Source organism: Rutidosis leptorrhynchoides, chromosome 7, assembly GCF_046630445.1.
Source record: "Rutidosis leptorrhynchoides isolate AG116_Rl617_1_P2 chromosome 7, CSIRO_AGI_Rlap_v1, whole genome shotgun sequence".
In the NCBI taxonomy this organism is placed as follows: domain Eukaryota; kingdom Viridiplantae; phylum Streptophyta; class Magnoliopsida; order Asterales; family Asteraceae; genus Rutidosis; species Rutidosis leptorrhynchoides.
The window spans coordinates 333,663,795-333,676,622 of NC_092339.1; the positions used below are offsets into that span (position 1 = coordinate 333,663,795).

General features: G+C 39.4%; 1 protein-coding gene across 1 annotated transcript; it reads right to left on the reverse strand.

The window, feature by feature from the left end:
• Positions 1–2,261: 2,261 nt before the first annotated feature.
• Positions 2,262–2,807, reverse strand: LOC139860312 (uncharacterized). Its single transcript, XM_071849078.1, has one exon. It carries the CDS (start codon positions 2,805–2,807, stop codon positions 2,262–2,264), a length of 546 nt encoding a protein of 181 aa, XP_071705179.1.
• Positions 2,808–12,828: the final 10,021 nt, after the last annotated feature.

Consider the following 12,828-nt stretch of genomic DNA (forward strand, 5'->3'; position numbering starts at 1 on the left):
GTTTGTTAGAATTTAAACTTATAATTTTAATGAACTTCAAGTTATAAGCTTTGTTTGATAGTACACAGAATGTAGAGTTTATGAAAATTATAAATTCTAGAAAAACAATCACTTTTTTGAAATATATAGCTTATAATTATGAAATTACTTATATACCCTTTATTATATTATTTTAAAATTTTTATTTGAGTTCTTTTAAGTCAATTCACAATAATTAATTTTAGTTCCAATTAAAATCTCCAGCTCGAATCATAAGCTACATGTCCAACTGCAGCTAAGTTAAAATCTCCAGCTCGAATCATAAGCTACATGTCTAACTGCAGCTAGTTTCATCTAAATACATCATAAAAGTCTTGGTCTTAGGACAGATTCCTAACACATTAGTCCAAGATATAAAAAATTAATCAAGACCCAACTTTGAATGAGTTGATATGGTGCCATGTCATTTTAAGCCCTTGATATACATGCCAACTAACCATAACACTTGGTCTTAGGAGATAAAATTAATCAAGACCCAGCTTTAAATGGGTTGGTATGGGCCTCACATCATTTAAAGCCCATTCATATATATGCCAACTAACCATCACACAACCAACTCCAGCTAGTTTCATTCAAATACATTTAGTTTCATTCAAATACATTAGTCTTAGTCTTAGGACAGGATTCTTAACACATTAGCCCAAGATAAAAAATTAATTAAGACCTAACTTTGAATGAGTTGGTATGTGCCTCACTAATGTCTCATGTCATTTTAAGCCCTTCATATATATGCCAACTAACCATCACACTTAGTCTTAGGACAGGGTTCCTAACACATTAGCCCAAGATTTAAAAAATTAATCAAGACCCAACTTTGAATGGGTTGGTAAGGGCCTCACTAATGTAGTAATCTGTCATATCGTTTAAAGCCCTTCATACATATGCCAACTAACCATCACACAACCAAGCATAGTGTTTGGTGTTATGATATAGATCGATTCAAACTTTACTAGCCACGCATATTAAGGTAGTCAAAAAAATGCCAAAAAAGATCATTGGATAATCCAATTAGGAGTAAAACTACTCGCCTTCCTCAAGTAAACTTGAATAGTAAAACTTCATCCATTTAGCAGTTCATGTATGTGAGCTCTGAATTTAGATGGCTTAGAACGATGCTACCTCATATTCATTCTTATAGGACCTTAGAACGATCCTACCTCATATTCATTCTTATAGGACCTAGAGTTTTTTAGGCAAGGCCCCATAGTTGTCACATGTGATGATTGAACTTGAGTATCCAATACAGATTTTCGAGTCTCAACCACCAAGCTACCCCTTTGATATATGACCTAGAATATCGTCCTTAATATTTATTAATTGTTTGTAAAGCAAAGAATTTGATTAAAAGCTCACCCAAAAGTAAGGGTAGAGCAACCAGCAAAAGAAACTGCAAACTACATAATGCAGTATCAATGCCATCCATATAAATATTACCATGCAATAATCACTTGTACATAAACCACATATCACGCCCATGAAGTAATCTCTAATTCAAATGATCACAATTACAAACTTACAATTTAGTTATCTTAGAATCTTGGATCATTAGCAGATGAACCATTATGGAATACAGTACCCACACGTTAGATTATGGTAACCCAAGTATCTACTGTGAAAAAAACTCGAGTTTTAAACATGAACGCAAGACCCATCGGAACATAGAAAATTCAACGAATATGCAATATTTTCCATACATATAAGAAATACTGCATATTTAGACCTCAAGAAAACTTACTTGGGTTGATAGCAAAAATAACCAGAGCATAATGTAGAAATAGGAATTAACATGCATATATACATTCAAACCAAAACAGCTAGGCTAGTAGATCAACGACTATTGAAACTCATACTCAAATGGCTCATTACAGAAAATGTTAATCAAACTATTTGGATGACATATACAACAATGAACAATCCGACATATATCCAAAAGGTTAACCAAGAAAGATGTATTATGACACAATTAAGCAGAGAAAACAAGAGCATACGCGAAAGGAAAAAAGATCTTTTGGAATACTCGTATAACTAATAATTGCCAGTGATTCGGTATCATACGGTTTAATACTTAGATGAATCAACTATACTAGAGTACTAGACAAAGATAACCAACATGATAATCAATTTATTATATACAATGCCAATGAAACATTTATTTAATCAACATCCAAACCAATTATATACATTATTTACATCAGTAACAATCATATGTAAATGTTATCACATTAGCAAATTGGAGTAAACCTCAAATGAACCTTCTCTCTTTCAGTATCTGCAATTCCATCAGCTAATATCCTAATCACCTTTTTAAACGCGAAATGCAAACAATTCGAAAAAACGATCCAACAAAGCACTCCGTACACAACATCAAAAGCCGGATCCGACGGCGAATCCGGCACCGATTCGTACCAATTGAATCCACCAAAATCTCCACCACCGCCGCCTCCGCCGCCGCCGCCGAACGGACCATCGCCACCGTCGAAGAATCCGCCACCGTCTTCATCACAATAAGCACCACCACCGCCACCGTCGGATTTAGAGCTACGTTTAACACGACGTCGTTTTCGAGCGAGTTTTTTAGGTGCGGTTCTAGGTTTGACAGTCGGAGGAGCGATGGCGTCAATCGGAAGCATGATGGCGGTGATTTGGAGGTGGTGATCGTGTGATGAATAGTGGCGATCGGTGACGGAATTGGATAACCCTAACCCTAATACGTGGCTGTATTTGGAAGCGATTGTGGTTAGCGTGTCGGAAATCAATGAAACCTCCATTGATGAGTAAGTTAAATACGGAGTAATTGAATGAATTTGATCGGATTGGTGTGAATTAGAAAAGGGGAAATCGAAGATGAGAACACGAAGGTAAAAGATATTTCAATCGGTGGCGTGAGTCAGTATTTGGTTAGGTGTACTTTTTTTTAATTTTTTATTTATGAAAGTCAAGTTAATACTCTTATTTGCCAGCTACGCACGTGATTTCGGGTGAAAATCCGAACCGCATTACAAAGATCTAAGCCTTAAACCATCTCGAGGGACAGGTAGGTCGGATCAAGATCATTAACACGGGTAGGTAAAACCTCATCGGGACAATTCGGATTTCAGGAAATAAATCTCACGGATATTATTAAAATGAGGGACTCGAACTAGAAACGTCCCCACCCTCAACCTAATATACAAATGCAAAAGGGAGATGGACTACTAGGGTGGGTTCGGTTACGTGGACTTTTGACCATTCATAAATCCAGAAACGTCAATAAATCCCGTGACTACTTGTAAAGTTGTGAGTTAGACCACTCCATTAGTTGGTAAACTAGATGCCGCAAAAGCCCGCTACTCTAGCTCAAGAAAAGAGTGGTGTAGCGACCCCGACAAATCGTCAAATGACGGCGTCATCTACGTATGGTCCCATTACATGGTCGTAAGTCTTTATAACAAAGTTTGACCGAAAAGTATGTCGCATTCATTTCATAAATAAGGGTGTTTCAAAGTTTACAAAAGTAGTTTCCATAACAAGTACATAACAATGTTTAAAGTTTGTATGAAACACATGCGACACGATTAAAAGTAGTCAAAAAGACGCTCCACGTATGCAAGTATACTCGACATCCAATGCAAGTATCAAATAGTATGAGCGGAAGCATGTATCACCTAAGTTCAAGGACCTGAGAAAAACATAGAGAATCTGTAAACGAAAACGTTGGTGAAATCATAGGTTTAAATAAGTAAATGAGTAATAGTAAGTTGAACCACAAGATTTGCAACATCGATAAAGCCATAGTACATTCTAAAAGTTAATATTCACGAGCACCCAATTATCAAAGCTTAACGTTCCGTCCGTTGAATACCCCATCAATTAGTGCTAGAACAACACTGTTCCCGAAAATATATTTCATTCGTAAACGGTAGCGAACTGTTTGAATGAGGGTTTGTCAAACCCATATGGCCATATAACATAAGTTCTCGCTTACACCATCTGATGTAACTAATGATAATCGGATTGAGGATTTTCGTTCTAAACTCGTATGTAGAATGTTTGTTTTCCCGTTCTTGTGTTCACTTAGTTCAAAAGTATCGTTTATGTTTTCTCATCTCAAAAGTAAGTTAAAAGAGTAAAAGTGGGACTATGATCTCACCTTGTATGCACGAACCAAAAAGTACTTCGACAAGTAACGTGTGCAAAGAACAATGCTAGTCTTGACCTAAACAAATAGGTTGTATTAATAACGGTAACCACGATAGGTCAAAGATGTTCAATTAGTCCTATGGCTCGTTACGACTCGATTATTTAGCATGTGAAATCAAATTGTCAAGTTTCATGCAAGATACAAGTATATAAACAAGTTAGGAAGGTTGCAAAAATCATTTGGTTAAGTTTGACAAAAAGTCAAACTTTGGTCGGTCAAAGTCAACGAAAAAGTCAACACGCTCGGGTCGTGTCCCGAACTATTTTTCTGAGGTTTTTAATCATGTATGAGCATGCTAGGACAAGTTACATGTGAATCGGAGGTGCGTAGCATAGCAAACATTATTCGAAAATTGACCAAATTGGACAGACCCAATCGGCGCGCCGCGCGGGGGGTATGGCGCGCCGCGCCACCCTGCTGCTTCAGCTATTTTTCTGCTTTTTAAATGTGCACGAACCAAAACCAATTCTAACACAATTCTTGACCCGCAAACGCTTATAACGCCTATCATACATCGTTGAAAAAGTATTTTGACAAGGAATGCAACTAAACACATATCATTAATCAAGCTTGCACTTATGACAAACAAAACCGCATTTAATGTTCCATAATCAATGCATTCAAGTCAATATTGCAATTTAATGATTTGGCAACCAAATTACATGTACAATATGCCGTTTCGAAGGTAATTAAGCATACAACACAACCTAACATTTACAATTAACATCTCATGTCATTTAATGCATCAAGAATCCATTCCTAGTTCGTGAAACCCTAACCAAAAGTCACCAAATTTCATAATCAAGTTTAAGGGGTTTCTTGATCAATCTTTACATCATAATGGAGCTAGTAACACTAAGAACAAGATTAAAACATGAAGTCTTAGCATCTAACAACATATGAACACTTAAAACTCAAGATTAAGCATGTTAACTTTCCATATGAACTAGTTACACCAAAATGGCAAGAACAAGCATACAAATCACATAAACAAACTAGACTTGAGCCATAGACACTAATTAACAACCTTTTAACTCAAAAATCTCAAGAACACATAAAATTAGTGATTTTAGAAAGTTACCCAAATGTAATGAGGTTGGTATGGAATCGAAGAGGAGATCACGAGGAGTTCAAATACGTAATTTGTTTGGCAAGATAATCACTAGCTCGATTTAAGATGATGATTCTTTGATGGAGCAAATTTAAGGAAAATGTGAAAGTAGGAGAAATAAAGGAAAATGAAATGAAAATGTGAATGAGTGGATAGAAAGGGTGTTGACCACCACTTTGACCTAGTGGTTTCTTTGACACTTTGACAAGTTTAGCCCCTCATGTTTTAATCGGGTGCGTTAAATTACCTAAACAAGATAATTTGAAACGCGTATCAACAAGACGTGTTATAAACACATAACGGAACATAAATAGTTAAACGGAAAAGTAAACGGAAAAAGGCGGGATGTTACATTACCTACTCCTTAAAAGAAATTTCGTCCCGAAATTTAAGTAGGCGTAGTAGTCGTTGTTTCTTCCTCGAGATCTTGCGTTTCCGAATTCACGAATAGATGAGGATACTTCCTTTGCATTTGATCTTGTCTTTCCCAAGTAAACTCGGGTCCTCTTTTGGCATTCCAACGAACCTTGACAATCGGGATCCGGCTTTGTTTCAATGTCTTGACGGAGGTGTCCACAATTTCAACCGGTTCCTCCACAAAATGAAGTTTGTCATCAATGGTAAGCTCCTCGAGAGGAATGACGATATCGGGTTCGGCAAGACACTTTTTCAAGTTGGATACATGGAAAGTAGGATGAACGGAGCTCAATTGAGGCGGAAGATCTAAACGATAAGCAACGGTTCCAATACGCTCCAAGATTTCGAAAGGACCAATATACCGCGGATTTAGCTTCCCGCGTTTCCCAAAACGGATTACACCCTTCCAAGGTGCGACTTTTAACATTACTCGGTCACCGATTTGAAATTCAAGATCGTTGCGTCGTTTGTCGGTATAGCTCTTTTGACGACTTCGGGCCGTCCTAAGCCTATCTCGGATTTGAACGATTTTCTCGGTGGTTTCGTGAATGAGTTCGGGTCCGGTGATTTGCACGTCGCCTACCTCGGCCCAACAAAGAGGTGAACGACATTTGCGGCCATATAGCGCTTCAAAAGGTGCGGCTTTAATACTCGCGTGATAACTATTGTTGTAAGAGAACTCGGCGAGAGGTAAGTGCTTGTCCCAAGCTTTTCCGAAATCAACCACGCAAGCTCGTAACATGTCCTCTAAGGTTTGAATTGTACGTTCGCTTTGTCCATCGGTTTGAGGATGATATGCGGTGCTCATGTCTAAACGCGTTCCCAACGCTTCTTGTAATGTACGCCAAAATCTAGAAACGAAACGGCCATCTCGGTCGGAGATAATCGATAATGGTACACCGTGTCGGGCTACGATCTCCTTAATGTAAAGTTGTGCAAGTTTCTCCATTTTGTCCGTTTCTTTCATGGCAAGGAAGTGTGCGGATTTGGTGAGACGGTCAACAATAACCCAAATGGTATCAAAACCGCCCGTCGTTTTTGGTAGCTTGGTGATAAAATCCATCGTTATCCTTTCCCACTTCCATTGCGGGATCTCGGGTTGTTGAAGTAGTCCGGACGGTCTTTGGTGTTCGGCTTTGACTTTGGAACATGTCAAACACTTGGAAACATACGTAGCTACGTCCCTTTTGATGTTCGGCCACCAATATAGTTGTTTAAGATCGTGGTACATCTTATTGGCACCGGGGTGAATCGAGTATCGTGACTTATGGGCTTCATCTAAAATAAGGCTTCGTAGATCCCCATAACTAGGCACCCAAATTCTTCCGGCGAAATATCGGAGTCCGGTTTCTTTAACTTCGAATCGAGAGGTGAGGACGTTCAAGTGTTCGAGAGAGATGTTTTCATCCGTGAGAGCCTCATCTTGGGCTACCCGAATTTGGCTATTAAGGTTTGTGTGGATGGTGATGTTTAAGGCTCGGACACGAAGAGGCACCGCTCTTTCTTTTCGACTTAAAGCATCGGCTACTACATTTGCCTTCCCGGGATGGTAACGAAGCTCGCAATCGTAATCGTTTAAGGTTTCAATCCACCTTCGTTGTCTCATGTTTAGTTGCTTTTGATCGAAAATGTGTTGGAGGCTTTTGTGGTCGGTAAAGATAGTACTCTTGGTTCCATAAAGATAGTGTCTCCACATTTTAAGTGCAAAGACAACGGCTCCGAGTTCGAGATCATGTGTCGTATAGTTTCGTTCATGAATTTTGAGTTGTCGAGAAGCATAGGCAATGACTTTCGTTCGTTGCATCAATACACACCCAAAACCATGTTTTGAGGCATCGCAATATACAACAAAGTCATCATTGCCTTCGGGAAGTGACAAGATAGGAGCGGTGGTTAGCTTCGTTTTCAAGATTTGGAATGCGGATTTATGTTCGGTCGCCCAAATGAATTTCTTTCCCTTGTGAGTCAATGCGGTTAGAGGACGTGCAACCAAAGAGAAATTTTCGATGAATCTACGATAGTACCCGGCGAGACCCAAAAATTGACGAATGTGAGTAGGAGTAGTAGGAGTCTCCCATTTGCTAATGGCTTCGATTTTTGTGGGATCGACTTTAATACCTTGATCACTCACAACATGACCAAGAAACTGAACTTCCTTTAACCAAAATTCACACTTGGAGAATTTGGCATAGAGTTGTTCTTGTCTTAAAAGTTCAAGCACAAGTCGGAGATGTTGTTCGTGCTCTTCTTCATTTTTAGAATAGATCAATATGTCATCAATGAACACAATAACGAATTTATCGAGATACGGTTTGCACACGCGGTTCATAAGATCCATGAACACCGCCGGTGCGTTAGTGAGACCGAAAGGCATGACAAGGAATTCATAACTACCATAACGAGTCCGGAAAGCGGTTTTGGAGACATCTTCCCCTTTAACCCTTAGTTGATGATAACCCGAGCGGAGATCGATTTTCGAATATACACAAGACCCTTGTAGTTGATCAAAGAGGTCATCGATGCGAGGAAGAGGATATCGGTTCTTAACCGTCAATTTATTTAGTTCACGATAATCAATGCACATTCGTAGGGATCCGTCTTTCTTTTTAACAAACAAAATCGGAGCGCCCCAAGGTGAATGGCTAGGTTGGATGAAACCACGATCAAGTAGTTCTTGGATTTGACTTTGCAATTCTTGCATTTCAGATGGAGCGAGTCTATATGGTGCACGCGCTACGGGTGCGGCTCCCGGAATAAGATCGATTTGGAATTCAACCGGTCGATGAGGTGGAAGACCCGGTAATTCGTCGGGAAATACATCGGAAAAGTCACTAACAATTGGCACATCTTCGATACGCTTTTCGTCGGCCTCGACTTTCTTAACGTGAGCAAGAATCGCGAAACAACCCTTGCGAAGTAGCTTTCGAACTTTAAGGCACGAAACGAAGTTGAGTCCGGTGCAATTTTTGTCGCCATAGACAATCAATGGTTCACCATTCTCGATAGGAATTCGAATTGCGTGAAGATCGCAAAGAATGTGAGATTTATTTTTGACCATCCAATTCATACCGATTATTACATCAAAACTCCCTAATTCCATGGGTATCAAGTCAATTTCAAATTCTCTACCCAAAATGTTCAAAGTACACCCCCGGTAATATTTGTCGGCACTTAAGAGTTTTCCGTCGGCCACTTCGATGGAATAAGTAGTATCTAAAGGGTGTGGTGGAGTGCAAAGGGTAGGAGCTAAAGTCTTGGACATAAAACATTTATCGGCACCCGAATCGAATAAGCAAGTAACATAAGAGTTGTTGAGAAGAAACGTACCCGTGACTAGTTCATTGTCATCTCGGGCTTCCTCGGTGTTGATGTTAAAGGCTCGGCCTCGGTTGTTGGGGTTGGCTTTCTTTTTCGGGCATTCGTTCTTATAATGGCCCGTTTGGCCACATTCATAACAAGTGACCGTCCTTGGAGGATTGGGCCCCTTTCGAGCGACGGGGGCGGTGCTTGTGCAATTGTTGGCCCTATGACCAACTCCTTGGCAACGATGACAAATTAGCTTGTTACATTCGCCGTAATGATGTTTGTGGCACTTGTTGCACAAAGGTAAGTTTCCGACATAACCCTTCTTGCCGTCGTTGTTGAAGGGCTTTTTGGTGAAGGTGTTGTTGTTGTAGTTGGTTGATGGAGTGGCTTCCCATTTCCTTTTGTTGCCACCCGACTTGTCCTCGGCCTTAGGAGCCGGCACTACGACTTCGTCAACCGTTTCGATTAATTGACGAGCCATGTTCATAGCGGCTTGATGAGTAGCGGGTTTGGATGACATCACCCCTTGTTTGATGCTTTTTGGAAGACCGAGCATGTAGAGCTCAATCCTTTGAGATTCGGGGTTAACAAGGTTAGGACACATTAAGGATAGTTCGGCGAAGCGTTGATTATAAGCCTTAAGATCGTTTCCGACCGCTTTCAAAGCTCTTAGTTCTTCCTCGAGCTTTCGGGTTTCTTCGCGCGGAAAGTATTCGACAATCATCTTTTCCTTCAAATCGGCCCAAGAGAGGGCATGAGCTTCATCGGTACCCACCGATTGAACATAGGTGTTCCACCAAGTGAGAGCAACACCGGAGAACGTGTGGGTGGAGTATTTGACCTTGTCTTGATCCCGACAACCGCTTATGCTAAAGACGGCCTCGGTTTGTTCAAACCAACGAGTAAGCACAACCGGTCCACCGGTTCCATCGTAAGTGTGAGGTTTGCACCCCATGAAAGCTTTGTAGGAGCATCCCTCGTTTGAGTTACCGGCCCCATTGTTGTTGTTGTTGTTGTTGTTGTTGTGGTTGTTGTTATTGTTATTGGAAGAGTGACCGGCCATGGCCGCATCTACGGCGGTAGCTATCATCCGTTCGAGAGCTTGTTCGGGAGTTTCATTGCGGCGTACACGACGAGGAGCCATTGTTCCTTCAAAACAAAATAATACCGTTGGTTAGTATTCTAAATAATACTAACCGTGATATGGGATAAAGATAGAGAGAAAATTATCCTTGACCCGCCTTAAATTCTTTATGTCATAATGTCGGTATGTTCATATGAGTCACCGTAATATAATTTCCGGGAATTATATTACCCTAATTCATATGTGCATTCGACATTACGTCATATAGTCAAGGTGGCGTGTCAATTAAATTATATAACGCAAGATTTAGATAGAATAAGAGTAGATATGAGTAGAAGAGTTAGAGTATAAATGCACAATTTGTCAAGTAATTCCTATGTCAAGTCTATATGCCGGTTGTAGTCTAGACTCACCAATGTACCCTAAGACTCGGGGTTGACACCAATGAACTCTAAATCCCTACAACCAAAGCTCTGATACCACTTGTAGCGACCCCGACAAATCGTCAAATGACGGCGTCATCTACGTATGGTCCCATTACATGGTCGTAAGTCTTTATAACAAAGTTTGACCGAAAAGTATGTCGCATTCATTTCATAAATAAGGGTGTTTCAAAGTTTACAAAAGTAGTTTCCATAACAAGTACATAACAATGTTTAAAGTTTGTATGAAACACATGCGACACGATTAAAAGTAGTCAAAAAGACGCTCCACGTATGCAAGTATACTCGACATCCAATGCAAGTATCAAATAGTATGAGCGGAAGCATGTATCACCTAAGTTCAAGGACCTGAGAAAAACATAGAGAATCTGTCAACGAAAACGTTGGTGAAATCATAGGTTTAAATAAGTAAATGAGTAATAGTAAGTTGAACCACAAGATTTGCAACATCGATAAAGCCATAGTACATTCTAAAAGTTAATATTCACGAGCACCCAATTATCAAAGCTTAACGTTCCGTCCGTTGAATACCCCATCAATTAGTGCTAGAACAACACTGTTCCCGAAAATATATTTCATTCGTAAACGGTAGCGAACCGTTTGAATGAGGGTTTGTCAAACCCATATGGCCATATAACATAAGTTCTCGCTTACACCATCTGATGTAACTAATGATAATCGGATTGAGGATTTTCGTTCTAAACTCGTATGTAGAATGTTTGTTTTCCCGTTCTTGTGTTCACTTAGTTCAAAAGTATCGTTTATGTTTTCTCATCCCAAAAGTAAGTTAAAAGAGTAAAAGTGGGACTATGATCTCACCTTGTATGCACGAACCAAAAAGTACTTCGACAAGTAACGTGTGCAAAGAACAATGCTAGTCTTGACCTAAACAAATAGGTTGTATTAATAACGGTAACCACGATAGGTCAAAGATGTTCAATTAGTCCTATGGCTCGTTACGACTCGATTATTTAGCATGTGAAATCAAATTGTCAAGTTTCATGCAAGATACAAGTATATAAACAAGTTAGGAAGGTTGCAAAAATCATTTGGTTAAGTTTGACAAAAAGTCAAACTTTGGTCGGTCAAAGTCAACGAAAAAGTCAACACGCTCGGGTCGTGTCCCGAACTATTTTTCTGAGGTTTTTAATCATGTATGAGCATGCTAGGACAAGTTACATGTGAATCGGAGGTGCGTAGCATAGCAAACATTATTCGAAAATTGACCAAATTGGACAGACCCAATCGGCGCGCCGCGCGGGGGGTATGGCGCGCCGCGCCACCCTGCTGCTTCAGCTATTTTTCTGCTTTTTAAATGTGCACGAACCAAAACCAATTCTAACACAATTCTTGACCCGCAAACGCTTATAACGCCTATCATACATCGTTGAAAAAGTATTTTGACAAGGAATGCAACTAAACACATATCATTAATCAAGCTTGCACTTATGACAAACAAAACCGCATTTAATGTTCCATAATCAATGCATTCAAGTCAATATTGCAATTTAATGATTTGGCAACCAAATTACATGTACAATATGCCGTTTCGAAGGTAATTAAGCATACAACACAACCTAACATTTACAATTAACATCTCATGTCATTTAATGCATCAAGAATCCATTCCTAGTTCGTGAAACCCTAACCAAAAGTCACCAAATTTCATAATCAAGTTTAAGGGGTTTCTTGATCAATCTTTACATCATAATGGAGCTAGTAACACTAAGAACAAGATTAAAACATGAAGTCTTAGCATCTAACAACATATGAACACTTAAAACTCAAGATTAAGCATGTTAACTTTCCATATGAACTAGTTACACCAAAATGGCAAGAACAAGCATACAAATCACATAAACAAACTAGACTTGAGCCATAGACACTAATTAACAACCTTTTAACTCAAAAATCTCAAGAACACATAAAATTAGTGATTTTAGAAAGTTACCCAAATGTAATGAGGTTGGTATGGAATCGAAGAGGAGATCACGAGGAGTTCAAATACGTAATTTGTTTGGCAAGATAATCACTAGCTCGATTTAAGATGATGATTCTTTGATGGAGCAAATTTAAGGAAAATGTGAAAGTAGGAGAAATAAAGGAAAATGAAATGAAAATGTGAATGAGTGGATAGAAAGGGTGTTGACCACCACTTTGACCTAGTGGTTTCTTTGACACTTTGACAAGTTTAGCCCCTCATGTTTTAATCGGGTGCGTTAAATTACCTAAACAAGATAATTTGAAA

What these genes read in the sequence shown, in the direction of transcription:
- LOC139860312 (XM_071849078.1), bottom strand. Translation starts at nt 2,807, where the DNA reads ATGGAGGTTTCATTGATTTCCGACACGCTAACCACAATCGCTTCCAAA.